Raw genomic sequence first — 19,421 nt, forward strand, 5'->3', positions numbered from 1 at the left:
TCTAAGAGTTGAAACAATATACAAAACCATAAAGAGCAAGATAAATGTGATTTATATAACATGATAACCCCGCTTATTTCTGCTAGGTACCATACAGACAGCCGAAGGGGGATGACAAACTAGGACAGCAAAGGGCTGATGAGCTTATGATATGAACAGCTTTTACAGAACTAGTCATGACAGAATGGAGAAGCATGCTAGCAGGCAGATTGCCGAGGAAATGACTACTTAACCATTTATTGATATGAAATTTAAATGTTAGTTTTCCTATCAAATTGTCCAGGATAGAGAAAGAAAGTACCCTTTGTTATAAGTTAAACTTTTTGAAAATAGATACATATTTTTGCTATAACATAATTTTAAATATCATCTAACTTGTGCCTTAGCATGGAAAGGGCATTGAGCGATGGGTCACAAGTGTTCTCTCTCTTTTGAGACAGGGTCTCTCTATGTAGTCCTGGCTGTCCTGGACAGAAATGGTTTTCTTGAAGCTCCGCTTTGTGCAGATCTGAAGTGGAGTCAGGTGGGGCAGCGCTACTTGTGGGGCACTGGCCACAGGGACCATCAGGGAGAAGCATCTTTTTTTTTTCCCTGCATATTATCAATTTATCTTTATTTCTGAATATCACAAACTCCAATTAGAGTACTCCAAAAATATTCTTTTGCATCCACTTAACAAATCCAACAAAACAACAGGTATCCAGTTTACTTGCATTGTAACCATGAAGTTTTAACTGAAAAACCAATAAATATATTTAAATTCACGGGTACAGGTGAGAACAAAACCCTCGGAGATGTGAGTGTGCGGGTGTCCTCACCATGCACATGTTGGTGTAACACTACTACTGACCCTGAAGCCCAGGCAGATGGAGCTGCAGGGCTCTCCCTAAGAAGCAAGTGGAGAAGATTCCACTTCATCGTCACCATCATCATCATCACCTCTGAGGGCAAAGCTGCGGTCTGTGCACTGAGACCCACCCTCCTTCACATTCCCCACAGTCCCTCTCTCATCAGAATCATCAAACAGCTTCTCAGTGGGACCTTCTTCCTCATCATAGCTTGTCATTGGCATCTTCATCTTTGTTTACATCTGTATCTTCTTCTTCATCTTCCTTTTCATCTGAGGAGTCAAGAGCTTTTCATCTATGTCATCTTCTTCCTCTTTGTCATCAGCATCTTCACACTCCTTTTCATCTGCTGCTTCTTCGTCCACATCAGACTCATCATCAAAAACCTTTTCGTATGTAAATTCTTCCTCTTCTTCCTCCTCATCTCCCTCCTCCTTTTCTTCTGAGTCATCCTCAGACTCTCTCTCTCAGACCCTTCCTCACCTAACAGTCTATCAGAGCCTTCTTCAAATTCTGATTTGTCAGGGTCATTTTCTTCCAACTCTTTCTCAACATTTTCAGGGAACTCCTTGTCAAAGGCATCCTGGTTGAAATCTTTTTTAACACCAGAGCCATCTTCAGACTGCTTTTCTGAGCAGTCTTCCTCGGATTCTCTGCCTGAGTCATTGTCCTCTGACTCTTTCTTGAGGCCTTCTTCCCCTCCCGAGGCTCTGCTGGGGTCGCTGCCTTCTGCCTCTTTTGCAATGCCATTCTTTTCATAACTATCTTTGTCTTTCTTCTTGGAGTCTCTTTCAGCGCCATTCTCTCGAGACTCCGTTTTAGGATTGCTGTCGTCAAGCTCACTCCCAGGGCAGCCTTCCTCACCGTGTCCTCCAGGGCGGCCCTCAGCCCTCTTCACACCCACTCCCGCAGTCGCCGACATCACACTCACCTTCTTTAGCGTCTTTTTCAGGAGCATCTCCCTCTGATTCTCCCCTGTCGTCTTCTGCCTTTTCAAACTTATTTTCATCGACAGTTTCTTCAAATGCCATGCCAGTTGTAGCCTCCTGAGCACGCCTGTTAGACATGCTTGGGTGCTCTGAAAAATGCCTCACTCTGGAATGCCCTGCCCTTTCTGGACTGTGGATAGAATCCATATGCTGGAGGTCTCTATTGGTCCCAGAGGCATTGAGAAATGCCTCCCAGCCTCTCAGGCTTTCCTCTCTTTTTCTTGAGGTCTCCTCTACTTGATAATCTGTAGTCCCATCTCAGGCTTGAGCAGTGATCTGACGGCCACCAAACCACCTTCCATTAAGAGTTTGACTACAATAATCAGCTTCCTCTGGTTCCCTGAAGGACACAGAGGCCACACCATCCGGGTGTCTATCAAACAGAAGGACCTTCCTAATCTGTCCAGACTTTGAACATTCTACTCGCGGGTCTTCTCTGATTTCATTCAGCGCCAATGGATCATCCTCAGAATCCAAGGGGTGAAACATGTTTTTGAGGATGACAACTTGCTCATGGTACATCCGGGATGGTCCTGCTCTCCCCTCAGGTCTCCAACCCGACTCCTTTTGTTGCAGAGACAGCCTCTTCTTATAATCTCTGCACTTCTTCTTTTTTGAGGCATCATGTTTGCCCTTCAGCTGGAACTTTGCCACCTCGGCATGCAATTGGTAGCCTCTAATTTCACCTTCATCCAAAAGGTTTAATGCAGGTTCCATTGATTCTTTCTTAAGATAACATCAAAGCGCATCTCCTTTAAGATTTCCTTGATCATCTTTGTAAAGTTTGACCTTAAATTCTTCAGTCTGAGGATCTCTCATAACAATGCCAAATTTGGACATAAGTTGCATAAATTAATCCACTGTGATAATCAGGAGGCAGATCTGACACACATTTGGTATTTCTGTCTTCTTCAATGTGGAACCATCCTGATTTGGCCTTTCTCTTTTCTCCCCTCTTTTTGGGGTCAGTGGTTTCTGGGGTTTCTTTTTGTGGAGGTTCTTCTACAGTCTTGGTGTTGGTGTCCTGGGTATTCGCTGTAGAACTGGATGCACCATCACCAGAAAAGCCGTAATTAGCCTGATACATAGCAATGAAATCTTCAGTGATCTTAGGAAACCAAGCCTTCTTAAGGTCCCACTCACGGGGAGTGTCATCTGGTGGTTGTCCCAAAGAATCGATTTCCCCAGAGGGCTCATTCTGGGGGCCACCTACCTTGGGGTCTCCGTACAATTCTTGCATTCACAATTGCTCACCAAACTCATTGTCCTGCATAAGCTGTTGCCACTCATGTTGCCTAGGTAGCCCCAGAGACAGTTGTCAGACAAATGAAGAGGCCAAAGCTACTCTGGAAAAGAGGAGAAAAAGATTGGTTTGCAGAGCTCAGAACACACACTGCAAGCCCTGTAGGGAGAAGCAAGCATCTTAGGAACCTAGTCAGTAATAATGTACCACGGCCATCCTGCTCCAGGCTTCCTGTCAGTGATGTAAGGCTCAGTGGTACCCTCCCACACGCGTGTGCGCACGCGCGCGCGTACACACACACACACACACACACACACACGCTTGCAGTGTATCTTTATTTGGAAAGAAGGGCTTTTAGTTTAAGAAACAACCAGTCACACTGTACTCTTCAACATAATTTTCAAATTTGGCAGGTTTTTGCATTTTACACACTATAGCCGTGACTAACTCAGGGACATTTTCTCCGTCCTCCAAAGCCACCTCGTTCCCGTTAGCCTTCACCCGTAGCTCGGCTGCCCCACCTCCAGTCACTCGTCTTGTTTTTATGGTTTTGCCTCTTCTTTTTGTTTCATGACAGTGCAAACACATTCAGCATCTCAGCATGCTGGAGGAATGCATCCTGTCAGGTCTGATCCAGTGCCAGTGTCTGGCTCTTTTATTCTGAAAACATATAATTTCTCACAAGCGTTATGCAGTCCTAAACTATGAATGTATTCGGTGTGCAGCATGCACAGGACAATTAAGGATGGTTCTCTGCTCTTTGCTTTGTTTTCCTGAGACAGGGTTTCTCTGTGTATCCTGGACTCACTTTGTAGACCAGGCTGGCCTCGAACTCACAGCAATCCACCTGCCTCTGCCTCCCGAGTGCTAGGATTAAAGGCGTGTGCCACCAGGCCTGGCTGGTTCTCTGCTCTTTGTATGGGCAGAAAAAAAGACATCTGTAAATCTTCATTCATGCCATATGAAGAATGGCACCTAATAATAATTCACAGGGATTCTGTAAGCAACAAGAAGCATTGTCTATGCCTAGACATTCATGTCTCAGCCAGTCTCAAAGCTATTCCCATGTAGTGGGACTAGCAATATAAATTACCTGCTTGTTCTGCAATTTGAATTCATGTAAACATAGACTGACTTAAGTTAGCGGTCTCTCTTTTATCCAGGTCTGTTTTATTTTGACCTCTTTCAAAGAGGAAATATAACATCACCATTAACAATGAACATATAATAATTATCATATTGAAATCAAAACATTACATAGTTCCAAATGCCCTTCCTGTTTCCTGTTTCCTGAGAAAATGCTTTAGAAACAAGGCAGTTGCCCTGAGCAAAGAAAAAAGCATTAAGCTTTAAATAAACATTATATAAACTTCCATTTTATTTTAGGGTTTATGTATACCATAGGCATCTTGTACCTGGTTTTTCACATTTGTTGCGGGTGTTTTTGTCTCACCCCCTTGAGGTGGGAGCCATGCAGTTTGCATGTCTGTGTCCCCACCCAAACTTGGTCCTTACATTGACCAACAAAATATATTTCTTAGGCCAATTTGCCCCTTAGCACCATATCTCTTGTGGACTTTCAAGAAGATTGGCTGGCTTTTTTTTGAAGCATTTTTATCATCTTTTCTTTTTTTTTACATAAACCTAAGATTGATGTGTATCCGTCCTTTAGATCAGTAAGGACATATACTCCATTATTAGGAAAAAGGAACTTACATAGGAAATTTAAGGAAAAATGTGTCAGTTTAAATCCTAGGCTGTCTTGGTAAGTTATTTTATCAGCAGGGAGTCACGCCCTGTGGAGACCAGGTTGGTCTGCAACTCTAGAGTTCTGCCTGCCTTTTTCTCCATTGTGTTGGGATTAAGGGCTTGTGCCACACTGCCCTGCTCAAGTATTTTATCTTAATTCCAGTAAAAAAAAATCTTTAGAAATCTCAAGCAAAAATCAAGCAGGGAAACAAGAAAAGTCTAAGCCTTGAGTCAGTTGTACCAATTTAGGCTTCAGTTAGCGAAACCCTGTCCACCATTCCTTGGAATTTAGTTATTGTTATCTCTTTCTGGTGGATCCTTTCCAGAAAGTGCTGACAAACACCTTGCAGCTAAGGAGCTCTGAATCCCAGCCGCCATCAACTCTATGGAGAAGAGCTCAATTTCTTCTTCTCTTTTTGTGGCCAGTAACTTAGTCTCACATCTCTCTGCCTTTCTCCCTGAACATTTTTAGAGAGAATGTGGAGAAGTGTGACTCTGACTAAGCCCACTGTAAACAAATTCACAAACACCGAAATAAGGCCAAAAAAGATCCAGAAGCCGTCTGCCATGGCGCCTTGGAGACGGACCATAGCAATTTTTATTTTATTATTTGTCTAGGCAGTTAACTCCATTCCCTAGGCCAGTTTATTAGACAACCAGCCTCCTAGGCTCACCTCTCCAGCCGGCCAGGTGTCTGCCACCATCCCTGCTCTGTAAGAGTTGAGCCCTGCAGGCAGCTAGGAGCAGTGCCTGTGAAATGCTCTGGCCCATGGGCACTCTCTGGGAGCAGGATTATTAGCCCTACCACATTGGGTGCCACTTGTTGTTAATTTATCAGTACAGTCTAATAATGTTTATTATCAGGCCTAAACTTATTATTACGCCAGTATAACCTGCTGGCAATCAATCAAGACACAGACACCTGTTATATTTTAAAATAGCCCTAGTTAACCTAGGTCAGGGCAGACATCAATCCTGTAAACTACCTCCCATAGTAGGGCAGGTATGGGATCCCTGCCCCAATCCCAGGCCATCTGGCTCTAATAACTTCTATCAAGCTACCTCCCATCCATAATCCCAAATACTTGCTAATGTTCTTCATCTGGGCTGAATCCTCCATCCACGCCGGCCATGTGCTTCTCCTCCATCTAACCCATGGTGGCCTTCTTCTCTCTCTTCTCCTCCAGTCTTTCTTTTTCTTCCCAAGATTCCCTCTGTCTCCCCAAGCCCAAGAACCTTAGCCACGCCCATCTCATTTGCCCTGCCCAAGTGTGATGGTTTTTTATTAATTAGCATCAAAATACATCAGACCAACCCCCAACAAAAAGGGGAAAGGGGAGGAGCTTAAGAACAGGGTAGATAGTGTCCACCCCACACGTGGATACTGCCTTCGGAAGACACAGTCTTTCCTGGAGCGCTGCAGAGGACCTCGGTGGCCTTTGACATCATGTTGTCTAGAGGACTTGGAGGTCTTAGGACACTTTTATCTTAACTTATCTTCAGTAGAGGAGAGTACAGAGTGCCATATGAAGCTCACTGAGCAGGTTTATAGGCTAAGGAGACCGACCAGGTCAAAAGAGTCCAAGTAATCCTCAGTCTACACAGGACACAACTCAGACGTATTTTGGGGATCAACATGGCTCATAACCTTATTCATGTGATTTATTTTTTATTTGCTTATTTTCGATTCTCAGCAAGCAGGGGTGCCAAGCCTCCTTCCCTTCCCTCACCAGCCTTTCTCTTCTGTCTGCTCAGTTCATGGGCACACGCCGCCGCTGGCCTCGGGATGAGGGCTTGAGCAATAGAATCAGTGAGAGCTGGAGCCTTGCTCTCTGTGCCTCCCCGGATCCAGTCTGGCGATCTGTTTCGATTATACAAACTATTTTCTATTGCTATAATAGTTGACCTATTTTGGTTAGCGATTCAAATTGGATAGGGCTTTTGTTTTTTTGTTTTGTTTTGTTTTACCTTGTATTTGGGCATGGTGGCTCACTCCTGTAATCTCAACACTCACCAGGCTGAGGCAGGAGAGTCATGAGCCCTGAGTACCAGGCCAGCCTGGGCTATGGTATGAGAATCTTTTTGAAAAACAAAAAAGGAAGGCAGTTGTTGAATTTACTAGTGTTACCGTATTGCCTAGTCTTTAGTGATCACCTGGCAGATGGGTGAGCAGACACCAGGGTCGTCGAGAGATAACTGTGTTTGTCTCAGACCTTTGTATGTGTGAAAGAGACTGGAAAACACAGCCAGGAAAGGCGAGGTCACATCAGAAGCTCTTACAGTGGGAGTGCCTGAGGACGCAGCCCAGGCTTCCTCAGAGGCTCCTTGCCTCGGCCTCCATTTCTCCATCAGCTCTAAAAATGTTTCCTAAAGAGCACTGCTTTGGCATACTTAGTTACTCTGCCACAACTGAAGTGCGTATTTTAACATTTAAAACTAGAATCAAGTTAATAATGCCTGAAACTTGTAGTTGAGTTCAAAGAAATTTTTTGGTTGAATAGGCATCTGAATAGAAAGCTCATGGTTTTGTTTTTTGGTTTTTGAATCAGTGGGTCGCTATATAGTCCGCGCTGGCCTGGAACTGGGACTATAGACATGTGCCACCATATCCACTTTTGAATGGAAAGTTTACTATTTTTCAGGCCTCACCGGTCCTAAATACTTTCTATGATTTTGTGAATTCACTTCGAAATCAATTGAAAATCACTTTTTAATCTTTCAAATAGCCGTTTTCTCCCAGTTCTTTCCCATAAGGAAGATGGTGTCCTGACATTGGGCATAGTTGTCACCCTGTGGATCAAGTTCCAGTGACGCCATTCATTCCTAAATTGCAAATGAATGCAAGCTCTACCTGGACAGGTGTGGTCTGGTGAAGGAGATGGCTTTGAAAGGCCAGCTCCCAGTTTCCTGCTCTGCTGCAGTTAAGGAGTTAATCTCTCCTGGCTCAATGCGGTGGAGCTCTGGACCGGGTCCTCCGGGATCCTGGGGCTCTGGGGCTCCGGCTGGCCGGGCAGGACTCCCACTCGGGGCGGCGGGGAACTGGGGCTCCGCCCGCGGGGTGGTGCCGCCAGCACCGGCCAGGCTGGATCACGGGCCGGGGATGCACTCACCTCCCGCGCGCCCTTCGCTACAGCAGCTGCGAGCGCCATGGGCAACATCCAGAAGAAGCTGATGGGCCGGAGCGAGGGTGGCAGGCGGTCGCGGCGGGGCCGGACATCGAGGCCCAGAGCCGAACCCCAGGGAAGCCTCCGGGAGCCAGCGACGGCAGGTAGCAGCGACGACAGGCACCCCGAGGAGCCCCGAGCCTCAGCCAGTCCCGGCGGCCTCAAGAACCGGGGCAACGAGCTGTTCCGTGGCGGGCAGTTCGCAGAGGCGGCTGCGCAGTACTCTGCGGCGATAGCACAGCTGGAACCGTCAGGTAGGGGAGCTGCCATGCCACCGCGGGGTCCGCGGGCTGCTCCCGCTGGGAGCGCACGACAGAAGCCGGCCTCCCGCAGTGACAGGCACTGACCCCACATTCCTTCGCGGTGACTAAGGGACCGTGAGCAATACCTCGGTATGCGGCTCCTGTCCCTGTCAGGCAGGTTTGCACGGGTTACTGCCCTACCTTCCTCGTGTGGCCGGTGCGGGGATAGCACCTCGGAACTCTGCAGGCTGTATGTGTGACTGCAGTGCTGCTGAGACTGCAGTCCTGTCGTTTTGGCGACCTGTGATTTTGCTAATGGGTTTTAACTATGTTTCGTTAAATGTGGTTTTAGGAAGTGCAAATGCAGATGAGCTAAGCATCTTGTATTCAAACCGAGCGGCATGCAACCTCAAAGAAGGGAACTGCAGGGGCTGCATCCAGGATTGTAACAGGTAAGTGCGCTCCAGGTTTGCCAAGAGCTGCTGTAAAGGCAGTGCGAAGAAAGCAAGGTTTAATGTCCCCAGTTTCCTAAGACTGGTATAAGGTACTGTGATTAGAACATAACGCCCCCCAACACACACACACACACACACACACACACACACACCCCAACCACAGAAAATCATACAAACTTTTTCTTTCCCCTGCTCCCACCATAGTTTGTGCTTTTCCCCCCTCACTTTCTGGATTACGGGAGATAACCAGCTAACTAGCTCCAGGCCACTTGTCACTAGGGTCACTTCTACAGGATATGCCTCTGACTGTCTCCGGCAAGTGTTCAATGACACAGTATTGTTTCCTAGACTAACTTCCTTGGCACCACCTTGCTCCCCAAGCTAGACCACTCCGTACGCCCCACCCTCCTGTGCTCTAGGCATTTCCCCACCTTGTTCTAGGTGCAGACGGACTCTCTGCTCATCTGCTTCTGAAACCCCTGAGTTCTCACCCTGAGGCCGGCGGGGTGTACCCATGAGCAGGCTGTGACGCTGGTCCTGCCCCACGCGCACCGTGCACCTCGCAGGCCCGTGGGTTAGTCTGTAGGCCCCTCTGCAGCCCCTCTGACAGTCGGTACTCTGGAACCTGCCAGGCTGGGTGAATATCCGCACTTGCCCTTTTGCCGTTAAGCGATATGCCTGCTCATTTTCTTTTACCATTAAGTAACAAACCCTTTGGCAAGAAGGGACATCAGCACATCTGAAAACAGTGAGAAGTCATGCTGTAGACTGACTAACCCGGCCTGGCTCACTCCTGCTGCTTCTTACAAGCAGAGATCATCTCAGCTTTTCACTTGCAGAAGCTCTGGTTTGGACAGTAAACTTATGAACCTGTTCATAAGGCAGGTTCTTTCACTGCCGTGGTCAGCTTATAGATGTAGATTATAGTGTCTATGCTGCCAGTGTCAAGAGAAGGCTTTACAGCACTTGGTTTCTTCCAGTATTATAGATTGAAGTTTAATATAATAGCATTTATATCCTGGCTTGGTCTGTCTTCACCCAGCTATGCTCCTATTAGCTAGTTGCTATGTTTTTAAGATTTTATGAGCTCAGTCTCCATATAGTATGGATCCTAATACCACGAATGCAATCAGATGCCCCAAATCTAAGCTCTTTCCCCACAGAGCCTGTTAAATGTTGACCGTCGCCTGAGAGGGCCCCAGGACCTTGTGAGATAGGCGTGCTGTGATGCTGTGATTGGCACTGAACATCCTTTCAAAGTGCTTGTCTCTAATGTATTACCTAGGAGGAAGCCAAAGATGAGGCTCCAGTCGCAGTATCTCTCTCTCTCTCTCTCTCTCTCTCTCTCTCTCACACACACACACACACACACACACACACGCACACTTTTTTTTTTAATTAAATCTTGGGCTGCATAGATGGCTCAGCTGTTACGTGCATGTATTGCTCTTGCAAAGAACCCGAGTTTTATTCCCAGAAACCACGTCAGGCAACTCACAACCACTTACCTACAACTCCAGCTCTTTGTACCCACACATGCAGCATACATATGATTTAAAATAGGTAATTTAAAAACACCTTAAAACTTAAAAACAATATCTTCACAGGTGAAAAGTTTTTCCTCATTTAAAATGTCTGGCTAGCTTTTTTGAGTCAGTGCCTAGAATAGGAGGCACTGATCCTGGGGAGAGCAGAGGGCCTGCTGGGAAGGGAGCGGGCCTCAGCTTAGGGAGCGTGACCTTAGGGCTGCAATCTAAGCTGAGGAATGCAGCTCTGCCAGTCAATGCTGACCTCTGTGCAGGCCGACCTACTTAGGTGTTTTCTTTGACACCTGTTGAAAGTCCCACGGGGGTTGGGGCTGAGATGGTACCTAGTGGGATGCTTTTGTTCTCAGACTTATTTTAATGCCAGAGAAGACATGATGTGCCTTCAGGAACATATTCAAACACGGGTTCATTTGAATCTGTATGAACGAGGAATGATTTATTAGTAAAAAGTGTAACAATCTTTTATAGCTCCAAAGACTGTGCACAGTTTTAAGGAAGCTTCTTCTTATTTTAGTTTTTCAGTTAATAATCTTTGCTTTTTGAGGAGTCCCATGAGCTCTTGTTACCAGATAAAAGTGAGATTATAAGTCAAACTTTGAAAGAGAAGGCAGGAGTCGTGGAAGTAACCCCAGCCTTCGGGAGATGGCGGCAGCAGGATCTGGAGCTGAATGAAGGCCATCCTCAGCTACAGGGCTTGAGGCCAGCCTGGGCTACGTTAAACCCTGACTCAAAAAAGCTAGCCAGACATTTTAAATGAGGAAAAACTTTTCACCTGTGAAGATATTGTTTTTAAGTTTTAAGGTGTTTTTAAATTACCTATTTTAAATCATATGTATGCTGCATGTGTGGGTACAAAGAGCTGGAGTTGTAGGTAAGTGGTTGTGAGTTGCCTGACGTGGTTTCTGGGAATAAAACTCGGGTTCTTTGCAAGAGCAATACATGCACGTAACAGCTGAGCCATCTATGCAGCCCAAGATTTAATTAAAAAAAAAAAGTGTGTGTGTGTGTGTGTGTGTGTGTGTGTGTGTGTGTGAGAGAGAGAGAGAGAGAGAGAGACAGAGAGAGACACAGAGAGACAGAGAGACAGAGAGAGACAGAGAGAGAGAGAGAGCTCAGTACTCTCAAGGAAGCCAGAAGACGGCATCAGATCCCCCGGGACTGGGTTTATAGTGGTTGTGAACCCTCCTATGTGAGTGCTAAGACCCCTGCCCTCGGCAGCAGCAGGAGCTGCTTTAACTGCTGACCATCTCTCCAGACTAAAAGCCTGAAGATAGCTGTTTACGGATCTTTTGGAGGTGCAGTGTTTCCCAGAGGTTTGTTTGCAGATGAGTTGTGGGATTGTTGGCGGTGCACGGCAGGGGAGGGGGGGGGCCTGGGCCCCTCCCTCCTCACACCACGGCTTCTCTACACCTTAGTATGCAGGCTCCAGGAAAGACACAGAGAAGCTATCATGCCTAAGCAAGATTTTAAGAAACAGGGCTCTAAACGGTATTTTTTATTTCAGTAATTGCTTATCAGCCAAAATACCCCCACACATCACACTTTCTATTTGTCAAAGAGCCTCTGAAACACATGTGCATGCCACCCCCCACCCCCAAATCTCTGGAGCATCCTTTTTAGACCATTTAGAGAGGCTAAAGCTGCCTAGTAGTCTCTGCCTCTGCTTGTTTTTGCTGCCTTCTTTTGAACCTTTTGAGGGTCTCAGCTGCTAGACGTAGTGGCCAGCCTCCTGGCGAGCTCTGCCTCTGTGCTCACTGCACACGTCTATGTTTGTGGCTGGACCGTTGTTTTCTTTCATGGAATTCTCATTCACAAGCTCAAGCTCACTTTCAAGATTGCTGTCAAAGAATAAAAAAACCTAACCCGGAGCCAGACATGGTGGTGCACTCAGCAAGGCAGAGGCAGGTGGATCGCTGTGAGTCTGAGGCCAGCCTGGTCTACAAAGTGAGTCCAGGACATCCAGGGCTACACAGAGAAGCCCTGTCTCGAAACAACAACAACAATCCTACCCCTTCATTTCCTGTGTTAGGAAGTATTAAGTATTATGTGTCCCAGATTATCAAATTTAGATTCCAAGCTTCGACCGTCTTGGTTGGATCTGTGGGGCCTTGAGCAACGAAAGCCTCCGGGGACGAAGGTGGTGTGGATGTGGCAGGAGCGCCTTTGCACTCTCTGGCCTCCTCACAGATGAAATTTGTCTTTAGTGATCCTGAAGGCACGTTACAGATTACACAGTGCAAGATGAAAACCCATGACTGAGAAACAGTTGTGGGTTTAGTCCTTGCTTCCCTTCGTCCCTTCTGGTTTGTTACTGGCACCTTTTTACCATTAAATCATAATGAACTATAAAGAAAGTTAGAAACCTGATTTCAGAATCCGTCCCGCAAGTGCTTTTGTTCAGTAGTAAGGCGCCTTATTAGATGTATGGATGTGATTAAAAATTATCTTTGTGGGCTGGAGAGGTGGCTCAGAGGTTAAGAGCACTGGCTGCTCTTCCAGAGGTCCTGAGTTCAATTCCCAGCAACCACATGGTGGCTCACAACCATCTACAATGAGATCTGGTGCCCTCTTGTGGTTTGAAGGTGTACATGCAGGCAAAAATGCTGAATAATCAATAAATAAACCTTAAAAATAAAAATTATCTTTGTGTGTGTGTGCGTACACACAGGAGGCCAGAGAACAACATCCAGTGTCCTCAGTCACTCCCCTTTATTCTTTGAGACAACGTCTCTCACTGAACCCAGAGCTGCCTGCTTAAGGCTGCACTCGGATGGACTGGCCAGTGAGCCCTGGCAAGCCTGGCTTCACCTCTTGGACAGCAGGCAGATGTGTGGTGGCTGGTTTCATGTAGGTGTGGGGGATTTCACTCAGGTCCCCACGCTTACAAAGCAAGCGCATTACTGGCTGTGCCATCTCCTTGGCTGTGAGACTTTCATTTCTAATCTGGCCACATGAGTCTAGAAGCCTCACCCTGGGTCTTGGGCCATCCTGGCTCTGTAGGAAGACTAGGAGGCTGATACAGTGCCGGGAACCTCATGCATCACTGTGGATCAAGGACTCGCAGGCGGCTTTCTCGTCAGTGGGTTCAAGGATAACGTGATGGCTGTGCCACTTGTCTTTCTGAAAGATTGCCAGGAGCCCAGGGTAAAACATTAGGTATAACGCATGGGAGGCCAGTACTGCAGTATGAATTGCGAAATATAAACTATAGGGTTCTTCTCAAGGTAAATGACGTGTAATGCCTTGTCCCCTTAGGGCTCTGGAGCTTCATCCGTTCTCAGTGAAGCCTCTTCTGCGGCGAGCAATGGCCTATGAAACCTTGGAGCAGTATGGGAAAGCGTACGTGGATTATAAAACAGTGTTACAGATAGATTGTGGCATCCAGCTGGCGAGTGACAGTATTAACAGGTAATCTAGTCTGAGGCTGCTCTCTGGGTCTGCCTTTATTCTAGAAGGACCAAGCTACTCCCTGCCTCTCCTTTAAGAATGCTGTGTGAAGCCAGGTGTGGTGGCCCTCGCCTTTAATCCCCAGCAGAGGCAGGTGGATCTCTGTGAGTTCGAGGCCAGCCTGGTCTATAGAGTGAGTTCTAGGACAGCCAGGGCCACACAGAGAAACCCTGTCTTGGAAAGAGGAGGAAGAATGATGCTGATGCTGATGCTGATGCTGATGCTGATGCTGATCCTGATGCTGATGCTGATGCTGATGCTGAGTGTCCCAGCTTCTCACCTACTCTTCCTGGCTTGATTTCTAACAATCCCTTCATGTTTCTTGGCTTCATCCTCTCACATCTTTACACTTATTTCTGTGAAGTACTTCATCTTGACAACACCGTGTGTGCAGCTTCCATGTGTGTCTCAAACCTGATGTCAGAGGGTGTTTCCATGGCTGTCTAAGTCAGTACTGACACTAGGGCAGGATCAAGTAGGTGCTGTGAGCAGCCTGCTGCACACATCTCACAGGGTGTGTGCATTCCTGTGGGCACTGCGTCTGCCGCAGACACACCTGTTCTTAATGCTCAGACAGATGCTTGGCGCACCTGCTTCTGTGCCCTTGTAAGCCGACGCCCACCAAGGAGGAGGAATTTTACCTAGGGATAACTAAGAATTTGGTCTAGTTAAAATTCTGACCAGCTTATCCCTTGAGGGAGAATGAAAAGGCAGATGCCTTCAAGATAAGACTCAGTGTCTGCAAGTGTAGTTGAGTGCAAACATGCGTGGCCCTGAGTGCAAAGCCTCACAACACAAGTCATAATACTCAGGTAAAAATGGAAAACTATGCATCAGATAACATTTTCTAATTGTGCACAGTATTTTCTGGTTCCGTTTTCCCAAATGTCAGCTTCTTGGGTGTTTCTGGGCTGTCTGGATCTTAGTGTGCCCTGCCTCGCACACACTGCAAAAAACAAAGGTGGATCTCTGTGACCTGCCCTCTGCCTCTCAGCAAGCTAGAATATAGTTAGGGGGGGAACAGTGTAAGAGAAGCCAGGTCGGAAGGACAGCACGTTGGACAGTGAGGCGGATGGATTAAAGAGTGGTGAGGCAGGCGTGGCCATGGCTGCTGCAGAGGACTCCTCGGTGTATCTTTGAAGGGTGCTAACAGATCACCAGAAGGATTCAGGCACTACAGTAGACCGCCGTGTCCTGTGTCCTGCTGTCCCCGGGGTCCCAGGCTGCTTTGGCAGGAGCTTCCTTCTGACAGTTACTCAACTCACTGGGAGAAAGGGCCATCAAAGTCTGAGCATCCGAATTCCGGAAGCCCCAAACCCACTCACAATGGGTCAGAATTACAAACTTTTTGAATACCTACATGAATTTCAGGCTTAGAATTGAGTCCCAGGGCTGGAGAGATGGCTTAGCAGATAAGAGCACTGGCTGCTCTTCCAGAGGTCCTGAGTTCAGTTCCCACACGGTGGCTCATGACCATCTATAATGAGATCTAATGTTCTTCTGTCGTGTAGGCATACATGCAAATAGAACATTCACATACATAAAAAAAAAAAACATAAATAAATCTTAGAATGGAGTCCTCTCCTATGCATGCACCCTATTCTAACAACAAAGTCACCAGCCAGAGTAGCATCCATCTAGAAGGCAGAGGCCAAATGATCTCTGAGAGTTCAAGGCCAGCTTGGTCTACATAGCAAGTTCCATCTAGCCAGGGCTACATGGTGAGACCCTAACTAAAAATAACAACAACCACGCAGCAATAACAATAGAAATACCCAAACCTAAAACATTTTTAGTTCCAAGCTCTCCAGGTAAGAGAGCGTTTCCTCAAAGGCCAGGGATTACGGTATAGTCATCTTCATAGCTGCAGTGCACTGTTTGGTTGATACCCTACATGACACCACTGAAAGCTTATGTACAACTGTGCTTAGGGCTTTGCCGTTAATTTGCCCATCTTCTACCTGGCAGTGCTCCCTCTTTCTTTTTTGCCTTTCACTCTTTTTGAATGTTTTGCAGTTCTGGGAGTGAACCTGGGCCTCACACATGCTAGGCAGTTGCTGTTCCAAATCCCCAGCCTTCCCAGCGACTTTGACGATAAAGCTTGCTTAAGGAGCATCTTGTTACAGTCCGTTCTCAGGAGCTGGCTGGTGCTCTGACAGAGAGGAGGGCCTAAGAGGTGTTTCACTCTGGAAAGATGCCATGCAAGCGTGAGGACTAGACTATGGGACCCCAGAGCCTGCGTAAGTGCCTGGCGAGCATGGCTGCCGCCTGCCCTTCCAGCACTCGGAGCGGATACCGGATGCCCCCAAGCCAGCTGTTAGCCAGACTAGCTGATAGGTGAGGTCTGGGATCAGCTGAGAGCCTGCCACAACAAATGCACAGCGACTGAGGAGGACATCTGATGTCCTGCGCCCCTCACCACTGTGGAATTTCAGGAAGCCAGACAGCAGGCTGAAAGTTGGTGGCAGTACGCCAAATGGCATGAAACGTGTATGGGAGACCATGTTGAATCTAATTTCTCAACTTTCTGCATTGTCCTTTTTAAAAGATAAGATGAAGCATACAGTCCATGGCATTTAGTGAGCTCAGATGTCACACAGGTGTCACTGTGCCTTGCTTCACCTTTTGTCATGCTCAAAGGCCACCCTGTCTCCACCAGCAGTCACTCCCGCTCTCTCCTTCCTCGGTCCCCTGCAACCAGCAATCTGCTTTCTGCCTCCTGTGGGTTTGCCCAGCCTGCATACTTCATAGAAACAGAACCTAGGGGGCTGGAGAGATGGCTCAGCAGCTAAGAGCACTGTCTGCTCTTCCAGAGGTTCTGAGTTCAATTCCCAGCAACCACATGGTGGCTCACAACCATCAATAATGAGATCTGGTGCCCCCTTCCGGTATGCAGGTGTACATACAGGATACTGTATACATAATAAATAAATCATTTAAAAAAATAAAATAATAAAAAACAAAAAAAGAGAAACAGAACCTAGACTGTGCGGCTGTGTTTGGCACAGCGTTTCTGCTTTCCACCCCTGGAAAGCATGTGCCAGTGTTGTGGTTCCTGTGGCTGAGGATGTCCTGCTCATGGCTGCACAGATCACAGCTTTATTAATCTATCGGTTGGTGGTCATTCTGGGTGTCTCTTTGCACCTCCCTGCACACCTTCTTGCTTGCTCCCCACTCGGTGTGTACCAGGAGGGATCGCTGGCCCAGTGGGGACCCGTGCTTAGTTTTCTGAGGTTTGTGTTGTGCGTTTACCAAGGAGCACAGTTTCAGAGCAGTTGATATAAGGACTTTGTTTCATGGTGTTTCAAAGTTTCATTATCATTTTATAAGGAAGACAGGAAGCTTAGGTTTCCCATGTTCTTCTTAATTCTGTGATGCCATAATCGTGCTTGCTTTTGCCTTGCATTAACATCTGCCTCTCTTCCTATCCAGGGGCCTTAGTATGTCAGACCCCTGCCCTGCTCCCCAACCCCAACCCCCGCCCCAGCAGCACAGCATCCCTATGGCATCGCTTTTCAGTCATCTCTTCCTTCCTTTCTTCTAGTAATGCAAATTTTATTTAAAGATGCTTTTTTCAAAATCGTCATCTTCAATCGTGGACAGTTATACATTAAATTCAAATTTATCTTTTCACACCCAATCAATGAGGACATAGTTATTATAGCTGCAGACAGTGATGGAAATTTTTGTATAAGAAACTATAGGGAAAGCACATATATTAAAATGGTCTGTATATAAACATTAAACCTTTCACACCACAGTATGTGCAGACATAACAAACATGAGTGCACTTTACTAATTACCAGTCAGCCATCCAGTCTTGGGAAGTGCCTTTTTACTTATGTATTTACTTATTTGTTATGTATACAGTGCTCTGCCTGCGTGTACACCTGCACTCCAGAAGAGGGCACCAGATCTCATTCTAGATGGTTGTAAGCCACCATGTGGCTGCTGGGAATTAAACTCAGGCCCTTTGGAAGAACAGACAGTGCTCTTAACCTCTGAGCCATCTCTCCAGCTCAGAAGTGTCTTTTTATTTTTATTTAATTTTATTAATTTATTCAGATTACAACTCAATTCTTATCCCATCACTTGCATCCCATTCCTCCCTCCCTCCCTCCCGCTTTCACCCTATTCCCCTCCCCTAGGTCTGTGACCGAGGAGGACCTCCTCCCCCACTATATGGTCATAGGCTGTCAAGTCTCATCTTGGTAGCCTGCTTATTCTTTCTCTGAGTGCCACCAAGCCTCCCCTCCATGGGAAAGTGGTCAAATATGGGGCACCAGAATTCATATCAAAGTCAGAAGTGCCTTTTTAAAAACCAGATAATTGTCCCAAAGACATAATCCAACTTTGCTTTTAAATCTAAGTTTGTCTTTAAACAACAATAACAAACAAAACAAACAAAAGCCCTTTGAGATAGGGTCTCACTGAGTAGTCCTTGCGACCTTGAGCCCATGCTGGGAGTAAAGGCATGTACCACCATGCGCAGCCTCTAAATGCTTAGAATACTAGGAAAATGGCAGCCAGCAATGTTATTCTGAATCTTAAGGCAGGCATTAAGATAAAGCCTGGGGGCTATACCCTGAAGTTCTCTTTTTATAAGTGGATACATGTAGAAGTGAAAGAACACATGGGGACTGTGTTCATGCATGTGACACCTGAAGAGGCTGCAGTGTCCAGGGAGAGCCAGCTCTCATCAGTGTCACCACGTGCTGTGCATCTGACTTCAACCACTACAGAGCTCAGTTTGGGCAAAGAAACCTCAAAGGACTCCCAGCCACTCTCAAAAGAGTAACGCATTGTCAGTTCGGCAACTGCTTAAGGGTTATGGGAGATATTTCTTGCAGTCCTAAAGTTTAGTTTTATGTCACTTTTTTTCAGAAATTAAAATGTTATTATACATATGTTGAAATGTACATGTCTGTAATCTCAGTCAGTCAAGAGGATCATAAATTCAGAGCTTCTCCGGCAAGATAGTAAAGCCATGCCTGTTTCAAAATGAAAACAAAAAAACAAGAAAGAAAAGAACATGTTTTCTTAAATAGTTAATGCCAACTTTAAAAAAACCCTTTGGAAATGTTTCAGTTTATATGGACTGCATATTTTTTCTACAGGGACAGGAAGCACACAGGTATAACTTGGTCAATCTTTTTTTTTTTTTTTTTTTTTTAGTTTTTTGAGACAGGGTTTCACTGTGTAGCCCTGGCTGTGCTGGAACTCAGAGATCTGCCAGCCTCTGCCTCCCGGGTGCTGGGATTAAAGGTGTGCGCCACCACACAGTGGACAGTCTGATTCTTGCTTCATTAAAATAAAAATGAATTCCTTGATCAATGCCAACAGTTCATTTTCTCTTTAGAATAACAAGAATCTTAATGGAGCTAGATGGACCAAAGTGGCGGGAGAAACTGCCACCCATCCCAGCCGTACCCACGTCTGAGCCACTGCAGGTTTGGCATCCTGCTGCAGAGACCCCAGACCAAGAGCCACATCCCAGCGGCTGCCCACCCAGCATCACAGGTAGGGAGGACGCCACACCTGTGGGGCTCCACACCTATCCGCAGGGGAGGGCAGAAGTGCCCTCTCAGACCTGCAGTCAGGTCTTCTCCCTCTTAACTCTCGCAGGCAGCCGCTTCTCACCCCCACATCCTTATGTACAGGAAACGGGGTAACCGAGTCACAAGCCTGCTCTCGGGTGAATGGAGGTTCGTGCAATAGGACTTGGTCCTTGTGCTGC

The 19,421-nt window shown here is 46.7% G+C and overlaps 1 protein-coding gene and 1 pseudogene across 1 annotated transcript in view; one reads left to right on the forward strand and one right to left on the reverse strand.

Annotated features, from left to right (window-relative positions):
- Positions 1–19,421, forward strand: part of Spag1 (sperm associated antigen 1) — a 61,983-nt gene that overhangs the window by 25,996 nt on the left and 16,566 nt on the right. Inside the window, exons 11-14 of the mRNA XM_051159475.1 lie at positions 7,963–8,247; positions 8,588–8,687; positions 13,493–13,645; positions 19,044–19,204. Coding sequence (XP_051015432.1) covers positions 7,963–8,247; positions 8,588–8,687; positions 13,493–13,645; positions 19,044–19,204 — 699 coding nt within the window. The remainder of the gene's footprint in view (positions 1–7,962; positions 8,248–8,587; positions 8,688–13,492; positions 13,646–19,043; positions 19,205–19,421) is intronic.
- Positions 846–3,110, reverse strand: LOC127201760 (HIV Tat-specific factor 1 homolog; annotated as a pseudogene).

This window comes from Acomys russatus, chromosome 17 (assembly GCF_903995435.1).
Source record: "Acomys russatus chromosome 17, mAcoRus1.1, whole genome shotgun sequence".
NCBI lineage: Eukaryota > Metazoa > Chordata > Mammalia > Rodentia > Muridae > Acomys > Acomys russatus.